This window comes from Malania oleifera, chromosome 6, assembly GCF_029873635.1.
Source record: "Malania oleifera isolate guangnan ecotype guangnan chromosome 6, ASM2987363v1, whole genome shotgun sequence".
NCBI classification, from domain to species: Eukaryota; Viridiplantae; Streptophyta; class Magnoliopsida; order Santalales; family Ximeniaceae; genus Malania; species Malania oleifera.
The window spans coordinates 87,345,355-87,364,141 of record NC_080422.1 but is presented as its reverse complement, the minus strand read 5'-3'; the positions used below and the strand labels follow the sequence as shown (position 1 = coordinate 87,364,141).

General features: G+C 39.0%; 1 protein-coding gene across 2 annotated transcripts in view; it reads right to left on the bottom strand.

Moving 5' to 3' along the window:
- Nucleotides 1-9,864, bottom strand: part of LOC131158098 (zinc protease PQQL-like) — a 56,886-nt gene extending 47,022 nt beyond the window's left edge. Inside the window, exon 1 of one of the 2 annotated variants that reach the window (XM_058112697.1) lies at nt 9,426-9,864. In XM_058112697.1, coding sequence (XP_057968680.1) covers nt 9,426-9,811 — 386 coding nt within the window. In that variant the 5' untranslated portion in view covers nt 9,812-9,864. The remainder of the gene's footprint in view (nt 1-9,425) is intronic. The other variant, XM_058112698.1, reaches the window with a different exon arrangement.
- Between the last annotated feature and the right edge of the window lie 8,923 nt (nt 9,865-18,787).

Sequence of the window (18,787 nt, the reverse complement as noted above, 5' to 3'; positions counted from 1 at the left end):
AAATTGAGTCACCCCTAGAAATAGACTTAGTTCATGGACCCTTTATTCGAGCTTAATTTCCTTTTGGAGGTATGAATGACATAAAAGTTGTGAAAATTGTCCTAACTGACCATGAAAGAAATTGCACAAAAGAATGAGCAGAAGAAAGAGAAAAAGAAATGAAAAACATATAGAATACCTACTCTAAATACAAAAAGGTCAAGCTAGGGACAACACATGATCTTACACATATGGAGTTTCTTCAACCATCCGATGCATATGACGTATTCACGTCTGGTTCATGAATAAGTTGATCTAGGGTGGGTTTGGTTGGATGTGGCAAGTAGGTGAGAAGATGCTAGGGTGAATGACTCGACACCTTGTTCTTAGGCTGGATCCCATTCTCATGAGACTAGTGCACTCCATGCTTAGCATCAGTTCTTCAAAATATGTGGGATGTTTGATCATGACATTCTTCCTCACATATGAAAGTGAACCCATTTTCTTGGGTGTTTTTTAGAATATACAAGTGAGACGGAGTCAAGAAGATCGTTCTGTAGGTGTTCAAGGGTATCCCGAGTGTGACAGATCATGCACTTTACACATGCCTTGTCTTGTGGCCTATCCATACTTGAATTTACATGATAATATTAACTCTGAATTGCAATTGTTGGATTGCTTCTCTATGAGTGTGTTTTTCTTAGTGGCTATATCATGTTGAAATTCGTATGAGTGATTTGCTTTGGAGTTGTTTGTATAATAATGTTATGGATGAAAGTGCCTGTGTGCCATTAGGTTATATTCTTGTATGTAAAATGGCATAACTGTGTTGCATGTTATATTACTTGATGTAACCTAATTTCGGTGTTTGTGGGTATCGCCCTGAAAACCCTCACGAGACTACAACTCGTCCACTAGAATCAACCTAGGGATTTAAAGCCTTATTGCATATAATAAATGCGACTGATTTTTCCTACGAAGGAGGAGGTAGATAGGATTTTCTTAATTTTCTTAAATTTTGCTTTACTTGAGGACTAACAAACTGTAAGTTGGAGATTGTGATGAGTCCCTAAAATGCATTATTTTAGGCCCTCAATTACCTTTGTTTATCCTCATTTATCTTGTATGAATCCCTTTGATAACATAGTTCGGAGTTATGCAAGGTTTGTTCGTGTTACAGGAAAAACAGGTTAAAACCGAGGAGTTAAGCATTACGAGAAGCGAAGGGATGATTGGTGCGCATAAAGCCTAAGTCAGATGTTCAGCCCAGTCCCTAAAGCCTCGGATCATCAAAAGAAAAGAAGACTATGTTCGACCATGTGGTGCGACCAGCAACACAAAGGGGGACCAAGTCTCAAGCTGCAAACTCCAAGGTTCAAACTAAAGAAGATTTGCTGCAAGGTTCGACCAAGTGATCCTCAAGGGCAACCACGTCGAGACACTGAAGCTGACTAAGCCAAGAAATACCGAGAGTCTCGACGAAGTGCTCGACCAGGGAAACTCTGAAGGGCGACCAAGTCGAGTTCCTAAGATTTCCTGAAGATCGAGATCCTGCAAGTCTCGACTATCAACACGACCAGTAAGACCCTATAAGTCGAGAAGATGCTTAAGTTGAATACCTGATTTCCTGCAAATCTCGACTAGGGCGCGACCAAGGGAATGCATGGGTATGACTTGGTCGACAGCAACGATCTTTTGCGCGAGATACTGGCAGAACTTTCTTATTTTGAAATTCAAACCTTGTAAACCCTAATGAGTATAAATAATAGCTATGAACATGTTCTCTGAGTTCCTTTTTGGCCTCTCTTAGGTTAGTGACAAACTTAAGATGTCATTGAGAGCCATCTAGAGTAGGAGTAGTGTAGATTTCAATACCTGTTTTGGTTTCTGCAAGACGTATTCAAAGGACAATGACAACCGACGAAACTCTTGCGCTTTTCACATAGATTAGATGATCATTCAGTTGTACGGGCAGTCGTTAGTGGCAGACGATTCCAATACAAAGGATTGATCTTTTTACTTGCTTTCATCTTTACTGCTTTCAATTTACATTCCTGTTATGGTTCTCTATTGTAATCTTGATTGTTAGTGACAGACTCTTAAGTTTGCAATACGAAGCCATTTTACTTGCTTTGATTTACATGCTTTGATTTAGCTACTTTCCTTTACTGCTTGGATTGTTATAAATTCTTAGAGATAGGATAGCACTACTACCGGTTTAGTCAGATATACGTAGTAGGCAGCGAATACTAAAAAGGTTTCGTGTGGTCGCTGAGAAAGGGTATACTCCAGTTCCCGATCATGCTCCGGACCATTGGTGCACCCTTGCTACCCTATGCCTTCGAACGGTTCCTTTCACCATTTAGCCTTATACGGATAGCTAACCGAACGGAGTTTGCGCACATGACATCCTAAGTCTAATTTATGAACTAAGCATTGCCTTGTAGGAGTAGAGATAATATAGATTTTATATGCTTTCAGTAGGTTCTTAGAAACACCCACCAAAACCCCACCTTTATACTCTCTTTTTACACAAAGCTATAATAAACTAGATTGGAAGTGGTTGATAACTGCACTTGAGTCCCTGTGGATCGACACCCGACTTTCTCATTTTCTACAGAACTTGGGATAGTTAGGTTATAAATATTATTTTTGGTAGTTAAGTACCCAAGCCTTGGCGAGCCTACCACTAACCAAAGGAAATCGCGCATCAACCTTTTTATAGTCCTTGCAACTCTCAAAGGCACAGCAAAGAGGGAGAGGGAGTAAAATAGGTATGTTGGAGAGAAAGACACCAATAAGTGTAACAATTCCAAGAGACCAATAATCCCTTTTCCGACCCTCTAGCCTCCTACCCACTTCTCAATCACTGATCTAGAAGGCCACAAAATTTAGATTGCCCCCAACTATGGTAAAATAGTAGCCACTTAAAGGATACGCAACCTGCCAAGGGTATGAACCTCTCTAAGTGTCTTATACCCAAGTTGATGCCAACTACCCCACTCTCAAACAAGATGATCATTAATCCTGGTTCTCAAATATTTTAAGCAAGATAATGACTTCAAAGAATTTTACAACATTATCTTCAAGAAAAAGCATGGTATCATCAGCAAGCTGAAGATGACATACCTCCACTTCCTAACTCCCCACGTGAAGGCCATTAGTCACATCCAAACCCTATGCAGCAAGATCAACCTAGTAACCTATTCAAGGTAGCCACCACCAGGATGAACAAGAAAGGAAATGCCCTGAACCAATCTCTTGGATGGCAATTGACACCCCATTGACCATGTCATAGGCTTTCTCAAAGTCCAATTTAAATAGTAGTACTCTCCTACCCCTCCTAACATTCTCCACCACCTCATTAGCCACAAGCACTGCGTCTAAAATTTGTTTGTCACAGATAAGCACAAACTATGTCATGGTAATTGTGTCCCCCAAGACTTCATGAAGACTTTTAGCTAAGACTTTGGAGAGGATTTTGTAAAGACTACTGACAAGACCAATAGGTTTGAAGCCGCTCACTCTTAGGGATCTCTTCTTCTTAATGACAAAATTCTTCAAAAAACTTCAGGGTTTTTTCTTGCGCACAAGGGTGATAAAGCTAGAGTTCACACTCAAAATCACCACCCCATTATGATGAAATTCTACAAAGAAGTTCAGGATGCCGTCTTTCAAGATCTCCCAATCCCCCGCAAAGAAAGCCATTGTAAAGCCATGTGAGAACCTTATCTCTGCTCATCTCAACACCATTTTTTTTATTTCTTCAACCTTAAAAGGTCTTTCGAGCCACTATGCACAACTAACCCCAATAGGACTCCGATCAATACTAGGGATGAGATTATTTGTTTTCATTATTATGGTTATTATTATAAAAAGCATGATAAAAAAACTAGTAGGGCAAAAGACACTAACCTCTTATGAGGTTTGGTGACAAGACGCAGACATGCCCCCCTAAAGGTTTCAAAATTCCACATACCTCCCTGAGGTTTGGCAAAAAGACATAAATCTTCCCCAATATTTGCAAAAAGACAAGCATGGAGAGGGGTATTAGTGTCTCAAAAATCAAATGTCAAGGATAAATTCGTGGGATTTTTTAATCCTTACAGGAGGTCTACATCTTTTCCCAAACTCAAGGACGTCTATGAAATTTTTTGGAACCTCGAGGCAATTCTCTCTTTTGTTGTTGTGGTTGTTGTTGCTCTTATTATACACATGCTCATTACAAGAATGTATAAATGAAATGAGAACAGAACATCCTTGTCATGCCAAACACTATAATATCATATTCCTGGGAATGTTGATGAGAAAATCAAAGGAAAATATTCCTACAAGATAGCAGTCTTATTCTCAAGCATAGGATATCTAAAAAAGTGATTCAGAATGGGATTTAGGGTACTTGAGCCAATTGCCAATGCCCCCAAGGTGAAATGTTCTAGAGGAGTTTGGCGAACTCCATGCAAACAGTGACTTTGAATCCAACTTAAATGAGACCTTCATTGCACTTATTCCAAAAAATGGAGCCAAAGAAATTAAGGACCAGTGCTTCAAGTGTGTTATGTGATCGTAGAATACCCTTAAAATTGAAAGGGAAGTTTTATAGGACAGTTATAAGACCAACTATGCTATATGGATCGGAATGTTGGGCGACGAAGAAACATAATATCCAAAAAGTAAAAGTTGCCGAGATAAGAATGCTTAGATGGATGAGTGGTATAACATTGAAAAATAAATTAAGGAATGAACATATTCGTGGTAAGTTAGGTGTAGTTCCTATAGAAGATAAGATAAGGGAGGGACGACTCAGATGGTATGGACACTTGCAACGTAGGCCTTATAGTGCACCTGTGAGGAAGAGTGAATTAGTTACTGTGGGGGGCAGTAGAAGGGGTAAGGGTAGACCTAAAATAACTTGGGAGGAGATAGTGAGTAAGGATTTAATATCCTTAAATCTATCAAAAGAAATGGTCCATGATCGCATAAATTGGCGGAAAAGGATTCATATAGCCGACCCCACTTAGTGGGACTAAGGCTTGGTTTTGTTGTTGTTGTTTTTGCCATCTGTCTGTTGGTAGTATCTATAAGATCATTGCCAAGGTACTAGCTAATTGACTTGGAAAGATGATTGGCAAGGTGGATCACTAACAAGATACCTTTGTGGAATAGAGACAAAGGCTTTGGAGAAAAAGGCCACAAGCATGTTAATTTGGGATTCTTTTGCTCCAATCTCTAAAGAAAAGGCTCCGAAGAAAAATGGAGGAAATGAATGCAATCTTGTAATTTTAGAGTCAGATTCTCAGTGCTAGTTACTGGGAGCCCAGCAAGACCTTTTGTGCTCATTCTGCAGCAGGAACACACTGGGAAGGCTTTGCACCGAGAGAGGGGTGGATTTGACTCTTAGGCTTCTCAATTTATCCCTAGAATGAGATAAATTTTTAGAACGATAAGGGATCTGTCTGGCCAATTTATAGTGCAGGAGAAACCACAAAATGCAGAACAGATTTTCAGTTGGAAAAATTGAAAGTGAAGACTTCAATTCATCATCAATTGCCAGCAAAAATTGAAGTCCAATAGGGACAATGGTGCTCAAAATCTCACCATGGCCAGAATTAGCACCACACCTCACTGCCAGCAGAAGGTAGACCGGATGAGACACAGGGACTGTGTGAACTCAATTGCCGCAATAAGCAGTATGGAAGATGATGAAGGAAAAGGAAAAAGATCAGAGTAGTTTCACAGTCAGTCAGAGAGAATAACTAAAGCCAGGTGGCAGAGCTGCAGATGGCTTCAGACGACCTTCAGAGATTCAAAACTTGAACTCAAGGTCAGACGTCCTGGGTCATGATAAGCAAACAAGTGCCTAAGAGGTTGGTCAGGTCTCCTAAGAATAGAAGGAAAGAGGTGGCTGTGGATGATGGAGCTAATATACCATACCCATCTTATTTGAAGGAACTATTAAGTAAATTGGAGCCCAATATTGAGAAAGAACTTCTTATCCAAAAAAACGATATTGTGAAGGAATAAGAAGCTAACTCCAGGTGGTACAGACTCAAGAAAGGATTTCAAGCCTTGGCAAGCAATCTGGGCCTCATAACCCACATTTTTCCCTTTCAATGGGGATTGGAGGGCTTGGAATTGCTAAAGGAAAAGCAACAACCACGAGCACCCACATCTTGACATTAAATAGATTTCTACCCTCTTCTACTCCCCCCAATCACTGCAGCTTTATCCCTATTTAACAAAAACACCACTTTTCTTCACAAATTTGCTCTCTATTGGAGAAACCTCCAAAACCATTTTCCCAATAAGGCCTTGCTTATTAACTGCAGGTCAAGAACACCCAACCCGCCAAAAGTGAGTTTGTCCAAGCCCTGCCAATATTTAGGAACACCTTCATGGCTGCCCCCACAAAAAATTTCCTCTGAATATTCTCTAGCTTCACGATTGTCGCTGGAGAAGGGAAGAAAGACATAAAATATAGGGCATTATGGATAAAGTGGATTTGAACAACAGTGTTAGTCTTCTTCCCTTGGAAAGAAATTGACCACTCCAACCTGCAAATCTTCTTTCAAGTTTCTCAACAATTGGATCCCAAATTCTTCTCTTTAAACTTGCCCCCAAAAGGAAGTACTAGCCTCCTATGTAAGTAAAGTGCAAGGGAACCATGCCCGATGCTGCATCCCAGGATCTCAGGCAATCTCTAACATTTACGTCTCATCCAATGAGAACAAGGTCACTCTTGCCTAGATTTACTTTCAGACCTGCACAGCTTCAAAGGCCACAAAAATGCACCTAAAATTAAGTATTTACTCTTCTCCAACATGAAAAAGAAATAATGGCATCATCAGCACATAAAATATTTGAAATATAAACAACCACATTGCTGCCTGGAACCGCTGGAGCAATCTCTGGATTCAGCTTTTCTGCGCATTCTATTCTGCATCTCCATCCCTAAACCATTCCTTTTGAAAATCTTCACCTCTAATGTACATCCCCATGAGTTTCTGCCCACTGCTGCATCTCAGCTCTACCTAGAACTGAACCATCTCCTAGGAAACCAGCAACTAGAGCCAAATTTAGGCTTCTTAGCACCTCATTCAAGCTTTCCACTAATGTGTCTTGACCAGTCCTGTATTTGACCAGTCCTTCACAAGAACATGGTTCTTAGCTATTTCATTCCCGCTACAATGTTGTGTTGCTATAGATGCTTCAAATAGCAGAAACAGCAGCCATCCTTTGATATCAGCTACTTCAGGGATTCTAGTCCTAAAAAATTTATTTCAGTAGCTCTTTGAAATATCCAAAAATCAACCTCTCTGTTTGATATGACTGATAGAAACAAAAGGGGTAATTCTTCATGATTAAATCTCACTCCCCTTTACCTACCCAAATCTATGAATTCACTCTTCCACCCCTATCTTAACTGTTACTTCATTAATCTCAAATTGATTCACTCTCCCTCTACATCATCTTTAATCAAGGCTTCATCATCTTGATCATTTGAACAAGCTCAGAGTTTTGGATTTGATCAAAATAAAACTTCTTTATCTCGCCATTTTATAGAGATCATTCTTTGCAAACCAACGGTCATTATGGTTAGCCATTCTAGAGTTTACTGCCGAAGGATAGGAGAATATTCAAGGAATTTCCAGTGAGTTTTGAAAAGGGAATGTGATCAAACAGAACCAAGCTGATTTAGTGAAGGAATACAAAGGAACCCGAGCCAACTTACTAATGGGATGTCCTAATATGTTACAAAACTTCAATTTTAAAAAGGGGGCTTTGGCAATTATCCATGAAGAGGACAATAATTGAAAGTTCTTTACAGAGTTAGTGTAAGAACTATATAGCCTGTTGGGCCAAGGATCAAGGAAGAAACCTGTAAGGCTTCCTTGGAGAAAAGAGAGCATGAATTTGAGAAAGTGAATGTCAATGTGCTTCAAAAATGATGCTTGGGAGAAACATTCTGCAGTTAATTTATACCCGGAATCCAAGAAGAAAAATGTCAAGGACACACTAATGCCATAAACATGTTCAACCCTAAATTGGAAACAAAATTGGAAACCTAATATACGGATACAGATCAGCCTTCCACAAAATTCAACCAAGACTGACTGAAATTGATATGGAGCAGGACAATGAAATACTAGCATTAATTATTTAGTTTTTTTTCTCTCAACAAATGAAGCATGGAATTTTTTTTCCCTGGTTTACAACAGTAACGAGTTTTCAAGATAAAGTTGACTTGAATTATACCATCCTATGCAAAGTAGTTATATATTGCTGCTTTGAACTTTATTCTCATTTTACTTCATTTAACAGTGCAACAAAAAGAACAAGAAAAGAAAACGGAGAAACAAATTAAAACACACTTAATGATTGCTGTGTGGTTTGTAAGTTGGAAATGGAAATAACAGGCATTTCCTATTGCATCAACTGTCTTTTGTCTTTGTTTGAGCCATTTGATAAAATAACGGTTTGTTCAGACAAACAAATGAGGGAATAAAAAGAGGCATAGCAAGGAACTAACAGCATGATACTAGCTCGAACAAGGGAAGGGACGAAAAAAGGATGTTGACTTGGCATTTTTATAATACCATAGAATAGCTGGTGGTTTCTTGTTGCGCATGCCCCAGACAAAATATTAGGCAGTTTCTATTTTATTAAAACTTTTGGAAGGTCTTGTGTTATTTCTTGAAACCTGAAAGAATGCTGTTTTTTCACCCTAGAAAAAACTAGGTGAAATTTGCACTATTGCAATCAAAGACTTTGAATGGAGAAATCAGAAAAGTGGTAACCAACATGAGAAAACATATAATATGACAAATAAAATGACACTTTCAGAGAATTTGCACTGTTCTTTCATTGCAGACCTTGACATGTCCATCCCTGCCCCAAGTCCTCCATGTGCAGAAATGAATCACATGAAAAAAGTAAATAATTATGCCATCAAGTAAAATTGAGCACAGAATTCGCATTTCCTTGTTATAACAAGTCTGCAGTCCCTAGCCAAACATTTCACTATCTGATACTTTAGTTTCCAGAATTCAGGAGAAAAAAAATATGCAATTGTACAACGCAATGGATAATTAACTTGTAACGGACAGTGCAGAAATCACTCCGCATTTTACATAATTAGAGCGATTCACATTTAAGAAACCTTTTTAAAAAAAACTAACACTAAAACAACCAATCACCCTTTCCCAAGTTAGAAAATTTTCAAAACCTCGTTTGGCTGCAGAAGAAATGGACAAACAAATAATAAAAAAAAAAATCTCGATACTCAAGCTTCCCGCTACATGCGTTCCCAAAAGGCTGAACAATTCAATTTAGCGAAGTAAGCCACAATGCTCCCAAAGAAATTCAAGTGTCAAAACAGAGCATAACTAAGAACAACTAATTCAGATTCTGAGAAGGAGTTATGAGTGCAGCAGAAAGAGACTAACCCGGCCTTGACGGCGAGAGCTAGAGCAGCTCGCATTCGAGGCTTGGCATTGGATCGGACGTAGTAGGAGAGGCCATTGTCGAGCCTTCCGTAATCCGCTCCGAAAGGCACTTCTCCGAGAGCTTCGTCCATGTCCACGTTCACCAACTTCAGTGACCTGAAGCCGTGCTTCTTCGCGATCCGCGAGTTCTCCGCCGGAAGCAAATCCATCTCGCTCTCTCTCGCTCTCGTTCTCTCTCTCTCACAAATTTTCTGTCCAAATAACTCTCCAAACGCGAATGATGGAATGGAAGGATGCGGAGGTATCTGACTTATCGGCCAATCTGAAAATGAATAAATAAATAAATAATTGAAAAAAAAAATTCGGAGGGTATACGTCTTCTTCATCTGACGTTTTTTATGAATTATGAATGAGACCGGATGGAGAAATCAAGTGCCGTGTTTCCCAATTTTGCCATTGGGAAATTTTTGGCATCGCCGCATCGGGCTCGCATTTTTTTTAGCTTTTTTCTAGGAAAAAAAAAACACAAAATACATGTTAAAATCTGATAATTTTTAAACTATACCCTAAGTTAAGTATTTTTCCTTTTCTTTTCTCTTAAGAGTAATTTTTTAAAATTTTTAAATGGACCATTGTTTCCTTATCTTAAAAAAAATAAAATGACACTTGATAAACCCAAAATATAGCAGTTAATGAAAGGAAATCAACATTTAACGGACACTCCCCAAGTCAGACTTTCTGTCGAGAGCAATCAGCTCCAACACAATTGAGAGGAGAGAGATCCACGCTGACATCTTAAAAGCTCAAAGTGATACATGCTGGCACTTTATGATCAGAGAGAGATTCATGCCCCCGCATCATAAAGACGATTCGCCTCAAGGGTCAACTGACCACTACAAAAGAGGAGGATGTGAACAAGCGAAGGTATCTCATTCTTACTCACTTTTACTGTTGCATTCAACATATGTGAAGCATTCCCCTTATTTAGGCATCAAAGTGATTCCCCATGGTACACCTCGGGTCCTCCAAGCCTGTTTTGCTTTCACTATTTTCAGGTCATCGGAAGTCGGAGAGCAGTCTTACAGGTCATAGTCTTTTTATCCCGCAACAGTTGGCGTCGTCCGTGGGAACTTGCTTCTGAGAGGTGCTCATCTTACTCTCGACCTCCGACATTCAAATAATGTCAACTAGTCGTGGCCTTAGCTCCAGCCCTGCTACTAGAAAAGAGTCACCTCAGTCCATCCACTCTACACCCGCAGAACATTTAGGAGTCACCAGGGAGGAATTTCTTGCCTTCCTAAAGAAGATGGACAAATATATTCAACCTATTCTTGCAGAAAAAGAGTAAGGAAGAGCATGTGCCCCACCAACAACATGTTAGTCCTAACCCACCTAAGAAAGCGGAAGAACTAAAGGAGAGTGAGGAAAAAACTAATCTCACTAGGAAGGTGGAAGACGCGAATAGCATAGGAGTCAACGAGCAAAGATCGACTGAATTGGAGGAAAGAGTTAAAAAGATAAACCATATTAAGAAGATAATGAAAGAAGGTCAACCAACCCCTTCTACAGGGAAGTCTCTCTAAGATCCTTGGAGCCGCCATTCACTAAAGAAGTGATGCAAGTCCCGTTGCCCAACAAATTCAAAATGCCGACCTTTGAAAGGTACGAGGGTTTGTCTGACCCAGTCGATCATCTAGACTCCTTCAAGGTGTTAATGCAATTGCAGGGCGCACCTGATGTCATCGTATGTTAGGCATTTGTTGCAACCTTTAAAGGTAGTGTTAGGGATTGGTACCGAACCCTGCGACCTGGATCAATCGGTTATTTCTCGAAGATGGAGCAGCTATTCATCGACCATTTCCTCGATAATCGGAGAATGTCAAAACATCGGCTCATCTAACGAGCATGGTTTAAGGAGAAAAGGAGACACTAAAAAAGTTCACGCACCGTTTCCTCATCGCAACCTTGGAGATTCGCAACTTGGACATGGAGGTGGCATTGGCAGCTTTGACCATGACCGCTCAGCCGAGAAACTTCCTGTACTCACTGGGGAAGAAGCCACCGGCTAATATGGAAGAACTGATGGCCAGAGCACAAAAGTATATCAACCTGAAAGAAATGATGGATACTAGGGGGAATCAAATTGAGTTAAAAAGGAAGGGTAACAGAAAGATTGGCGAACCTTCCAGAACTATGAAAAGGCAGGAGAACAGCACGTTGTATGCCGGCTCTAAGGCAAGGGGGCAACCTAGTAAGTTCCCCTCCTATACTCCCCTAAACACACCACGAACTGATGTGTTAATACACATAAAAAATAAAGAATAAGTCTCGTGTCCTCGGCCCATGCGAACTCCCTTATATAAACGGAACATGTCGAAGTTCTGTCAGTTCCATAGGGACCACGGGCACAATACAAAAGAATGTATTCAACTAAAGAATGAAATTAAAGCCTTGATAAAAAAAAAAGGACACCTGTCGAGATTCATAAAGAAAGCAGATCGTTAGGGGGAAACTCGTGAGTAAAAAAGGCCAAATAGAGACAAGAATGAGGAACATATCATAGGAGAAATTGTTGTGATCTTAGGAGGATCCGCCAGTGGTGGAGATAGCGGAGGTGCTCGTAAAAGGCATGCTAAGCAAGTACTCTTAACGAATCTTTATTATTTTAAAGGCAAAGGTTTCCGGGGATCAGGATGATTACCTGCTCATACAAGTAGCATCCTTTTGTACTAATAACAAGAAACTACCTATCAAAGTACTCGCCTTCCTCAGCAAGCCCTGGCAGTATGTTTACTTCGCCGCATGCACACACATGCATTCACAATATGTTATTCCATTATTATTATGTTATAAATAAATTCACATGCATGCAACACGTCCACACAGGAATCATGCATTTCAGACTTCGTCTTCCAATGTCCTCGGCACATGGCCCACATTGAGCAACTGTGTACATATCAGTACGTGGCCCACACAGGCACCTACATACTCCTTATCTACACGTAACTCACACAGGCACCACTTCCATACAGGGTAAAAAACATGACCCACATAGGCACCATCATCTACACAGGATATATAACACGGCCCACACAAGCGTCATCATTCACACAGGATATAACGTGGCCCACACAAGTACCACTCCTACTTCCGCAGCACGTGGCCCACACAGGCATCATTATTCACCAGTATCCAATCCTCATGACCTGCCCGTAGTACATCATTAAAACAAGCTCCTTAGACCTGCCAATGTCCTACCCCATATAAATGACAATATGACAAACTCCTCGGCTTGTCAACGACATATCATGATTTATATCTAAGCAATATAACAACTTCCTCATGCCAACGTTATATTGAGATGCAAACGAATAATCACACCAGTTAATTCATACAAACGCATCAATACATTTCCACACAGAAATCCCACAGATCAATACATTCCCACACGGTACCCCAACAGATCAATACATTTCCACATAAAAGTCAAGCATAACAAGTCATTCATCATGACATAATTATTACAAACATCCCCATATGCAAGCTCAAATACCACAGTAATTTGTATTCAATTTATTAGAAAAAATTTTTCTCATGTCACACGAATTTAATATCATATGCAATTATCTCAAATATAAACTTTAAACAAAATCATTATTTTCCAGTACTCAGGCTGTTCTAAAAATCACATAGATATATAATAATATTCATATGCTCGTAAATAACCGGTTCACCTTAATAAAATATTGATATAATTTTATTTTCCCTTACCTGATTTCCTTAACCACGCCTGCAGGGTTCCAAAAATTATACTTGCGGTGCTCACCCGAATCTTGATTCAATCAAATCAACCCCAATAAAATATTATTTTAACATTTCCTAATATACAATAATTAAATAACAATTAATGTCTAAATAACTTATTTATCCTAATTTTGGGGTCATGCCTACAACTACCCCACGAAAAATCTATTCCGCTAAACTTGTAGAGAATCATCCATAGATTCCCGTGGTGGTGTCCAATTGTCAATTTGACTTAAAATTTAAGAAAAATTGAGGTAAATGTGAGAATTTGCCTTATCCCAAGAGATATGTCTACGTTGCTCCTACGACAAATCCACTTCTATAGAAATATCGGTGGCGAATAATGGAGTCCAGTGGTATTTTTGTAGAAAGAGAAGGAGGTGGCGTGAGAAGAGACGTGAGTGAGCGAGAGAGTCTTTGTTTTTTTTTTTTTCCTTTCCTTCCTTTCTGTTGTTTTTTTTTTTTCCTTCCTTTATGTTCTGTTAGCAGTGTGAGAGTATTTTTTTTTTATTTTTCTATGTTCTACTAATACCTAGGAGCTTCAGGAAGCTTAACCATTAAGCTTCTTTATTCTTTTTTTCTTTTCTTTTCTTTTCCTTGTATGTATTTAAGCATATATGTACACAAAACCCTCATATTTCTAAATTTAATTAGTTTCCTTAATAATTTTTAATTAATTAATTAATTAATAATTAATATTTATTGATTTATTTATTTTACTATTATTTTTTCCCAGGTTACTACAAACTAATGCAGCCCATCTGTTTTAAAATCTCCCCGGCCCAACTTCATTTTTTTAAAACCCCTAAGCCCATTTGAAAACTTGACCCTGGGCCAACCTTGTTTTTAAAATCTAACCCGGGGCTGTATTTTTAACTAACCCAACCCATTTGTTTTAAAATCTCCCCGACCCAACTTCATTTTTTAAAACCCCTAAACCCTTTTGAAAAACTGACCCTGGGCCAGCCTTGTTTTTAAAATCTAACCCGAGGCTATATTTTTAACTAACCCAACCTATCTGTTTTAAAATCTCCCCGGCCCAACTTCATTTTTTAAAACCTCTAAACCCATTTGAAAACTTGAACCTGGGCCAACCTTGTTTTTAAAATCTAACCCAGGGCTGTATTTTTAACTAACCCGACCCATTGATTTTAAACTAACCCCCCCAGAGCCCATTCTTTTTAAACACTCAAGCTCGTTTAACCAACAAACAAAAAAAAAAAAACCTGCGTGTGGCCTGCACACAACAAAACCCACATGTGATTCCCACGTGACAAAGCTCATGTGGCTGGCTCGGGTTCATCCGAGGTCACATAACCCACCCGGGGTGACTCACGTGAGTCAACCCTAGTTTGAATCACCCCAACTCGCTGAGCCAAAGACGAGTTCACTCGTCTTCAACCCCAACCCTGAAACTAGATACCAAATCAAAGGCTTCGGATCTAAAGCCTTAACAAGCAACAACACACCCCATCATCAACCCACAAATCAATGCAGTATACATCACACGCATCACTAGTATGTTTCACAACAAAAATAACAAAAAACAAAAATTGCAAGTAAAAGGAAGAGGGTGAAAAACTTATCTATTGAATGTTATAGTCTCTGAGGGTTCAGGTCTTTCGAGATCTGAAATACCTTGGATCTCTTGGTTCATCCTTGGCGTAGTAGAGGGATTGGAAACTATCTTAAAAGGATGGTCAGAGACTTTGGTTTTGTTTTGAGGTCAAGGATGGTCATGTATTGCTTTGGGCGTAGGCAAACAAAGGGAAGAGTTTGGGATTTCAGAAAAGAGTTTTGAAACACAAAAGAAAGAGATGGTTTCGGAGAAGATTGGGGCTTTAGAAGGAAGAATAGGAGAGCTAGGGCTTTTCGTTCGAGGAGGTTGTAGAGAAGGTATAAACTAGGGTTTCGCAAAGAGAAGGGGGAGAGGGAGCAAAAAGAGAGCTCAGAGAGAGAGAGAGTTTGAAAGGGGAGAAAGTGAAAAATGAAAAAAAGGAAAAATTTTGGTTTAAATATGATAAGCCTCTGGTTCACAGGATTGAAACACGTGGCATGTTTCGGTCCATCTGATTAAGCACTGAGCAAGGTGCCTGTTTAGCCATTGGATCTCAGATCATCATCAAAGGCTAAGATGACTAGTGTCAACTGCAATGATGTGCGTCTACTCCTCCGTTCATGACACGACACCTGGCGTCTCCTCATCTATTGGATAAAAAGGATTGAAGCATCTAGATCTGGACAATTCATAACGCATCTCCCTAAACGCCCAGGATTCCCCCATGTTAGGAACCTCTTCGACCCCTGTGCCCCTTATGTGTGCTTTGCACCACGTGCCTGCCCTGTTCCCCGAGCAATCAATGTTGGGAGGCGCCTTTCTTCTCCGCCGTTGGATCTGGCACCCCATCAACGACTAAGATCCCTTTGTGTCAGCAGCAATGATGACACGTACCGCTTCACTCGCCACGTGGCACCAATGTTGTAACCACCTACTTATCTTATTATATAATAAAACATACTTGATAATAAAGTCAACCCGAACCCATGGGTAACAGGGACACATTTGACATTCACAGCAGAAACCTAAGCAGCGATAAATATAAATCACATTTTCCAAACGACAAAATACATATTACCAAAGTCAACTACATTCCAAAATACCATGTTTATATACAATCTCCAAAAATACAAAAGTATATACATATATAGGAACCCATAACATAAATCTCCTGTTCCTAGGTCAAAACTTACCCTCCAAGCAGGGTAGTGTCACATTATCTCAATGGCGGCCTCAATCCGCAGGTCTTTTTGGGTTTCTTGAAAATCATTTAATGCTGAGGGTGAGACACTTATCAGTAAAGGAAAATAAACTAAATATAGCTGTGTGGCAACATGAATATTTGGTGTTATAATACATATATAGTACATTTCATATGCTTGAAAACATTCATCATAACATACTAAATAATCATATACTTTCATAATTTCTAATAATTCATACTGATCATGAAATATTTGATATAAATGATAATACTATAATTTACCCAGGATGTATAGTTAGTTGATGTCATGTATTATCCCCCATGACGGGTTGTGCAGCCCGAAGGTGGGACCCGATAATGGCTGGCCGACCACTGCCGAGTCAAAAATGTCTGTAAGTACGATGAGCTTGCCACACCCTGGTTTAGACTGTTAGGTGGACGTCTACAACTCTATACTAAAAGCCACATCGACTATCCATCTTCCACCCCCTCTACTTGCAGGGGCGGTTAGCACAAGTCTGAATGTAAATATTTAATCTGTATAGTTACGGTACCGTGCTCCTGTAACTGAACTGAATTATCATCTGGGTTCTGATAACATATAATACATGATAATATATTTGTCTAACATAAATAGATTGATAGCATTTTCTAAAATAACATACATACATATGGCCTTGCGCCAATTTCTTTCGTATCTGCAGCCTTGCGCCGAACATTCATAAATACGGCCTTGCACCGAAATCATATGTAAAACATGGCCTTGCGCCGACTATCAATCACGACCTTGCACCGAACATTTCATACATATCATTATGAATAAATAATTCATTTATCATGTATTTAAAAAAAATTATTGCATAATTTTTGAAAATATACTTCATTCATAAAATTTCCCATAACATAATACTCTTCTTGTAAAATAATATTCATGCCACACGATGCTAAATAAAACCATACATTTCATTCTAAAATCATATTTGCTGTATAACAGTAGTATTTTCTCAAATATGCATTTTCTCAATAATATTCAAATATAATACATGCTTCCCTGAATATAATTCTATTAATCAATTAATAATAATTTTCATGAAAAAATAACTACTTTAATTTATTCCTTTACCTGATTACTTGAAAAGAAACCCCCATAAAAGATGCTGGTCCTACCCTCGTAGGGTTCCTCGTTCAATACCCTGAAAACGACAACTCCCAAAACTAAACTTCAGTATTTATCCGTGAATAGCATTTCCTATAACTAGGGGAAGACCAAATTCTAAATAAATAGTCTTATCTTGATTTAGGGATGAATTTCAAACTAGGCCCACCGACGATCCACTCCGGCAGATATGCAGAAAACTTCCACAAGAGTGTCGTGGTGGCTTCAAATCGTCGAACCAACGAAAATCCGACCCAAAAACTTAGAGAGAAGGGAGGGAAAACGAGGGGAGGAAAGAGAGAGACTTGCCACGTTGATTTTCAGCAAAAAAAATGAAGTTTGGCCTATTTATACTCTAACCTTTGTTGACGAGCCACGTCACCTCGTCGACGAGGTCAAGAAGGCTACTCATCGACAAACTCTCCCCCTCGTCGACGAAATTTAGAGTCACCCAAACATCCTCTCGGTATCTTCTCGTCGACGAGACGCACCCTCATCGACGAGCCCAAAGTGCCACGTAGCGTTCGTCGACGAAGTCTGCTAGAACCTTCTTTTATATTTCCATTTTCTCTCTCTTTTTATTATTTAAATACCATTATTCTTCGGGTCATTACAAATGTCCCCTTGTTGTTAATGCTTGCTGCAGGCCACTCCTCGACCCTTGGATCCGCGCCCCTTACAGACAGCCAAAATCACACCACGTGATCAATCCAAACACTCCCCCCGAGCACTATTCGCTGAGCAACACGTGGATGTTGTTCCCCCAGGCGTACGAGAGTCGTTCGATTGGTTCTCCAAATCAGTGACCATGGTTCGTCCACGCGTCAGATTCTATTCAGATGCCTCTACTCGTCCGGATGCTGCCACGTGTCTTGATCCTGACCATACCTTAAAGTGGTTGACCCCCCAGTGTGAACCGGTTCTCCCCTAAACCGGTTGGGTCCTTTAAACCGGTACGGAACCGGTTTAATTTTTATTTTTATTTAAACTATCAAATAAATTCAATAAAAATCATAAAAATACAAAAAAAAAATAGTAGAAAAAATATAAAAAATATTTTAAGCATAAAATGATTTTTGGCACTTGAAAAATCATAAAAATTGTGAAAAAGCTACAAAAATACAAAAAACATTTCTAGGTTGGAAAAATACTTTTTGTACTTGAAAAAATCATAAAAATTCACAAAAAATTCTAAAAAATTCATTAAAAAAATTTAGAATGCTCAGGGGAAAATTTTAAAAAATATTTTCCAAGACTTGATTTTCATTATTTTACTTTAATTGTCTCTTTGTTATTTCAAAATTTTGAAAAAAAATGTGCAAAAAATAAAAAAAAAATCAGAAAAATAGAAAAATCAAGAAAAATATTTTGAGATTTGTAAATCATTTTTGACACCATTTGAGTTCCAGAAACCTCCCAGAATATTATTTTCGTTATTAGAAAAATCTTACAAATTTCAAAAGACCTAAGAGCTATTTTTGTAAAACCCTATTTTCTTGATTTTCCATCATAATGATTGCAAAGGGAGACATAAGCTCCTTTATTTTTTAAAGGGAGTAATTTTCAAAGGCTTATTAGATTTATTTTTGGATAATTTTTGATTAATTAGGTACCGTTCGTAAAAACGGACGTGTAGGGGG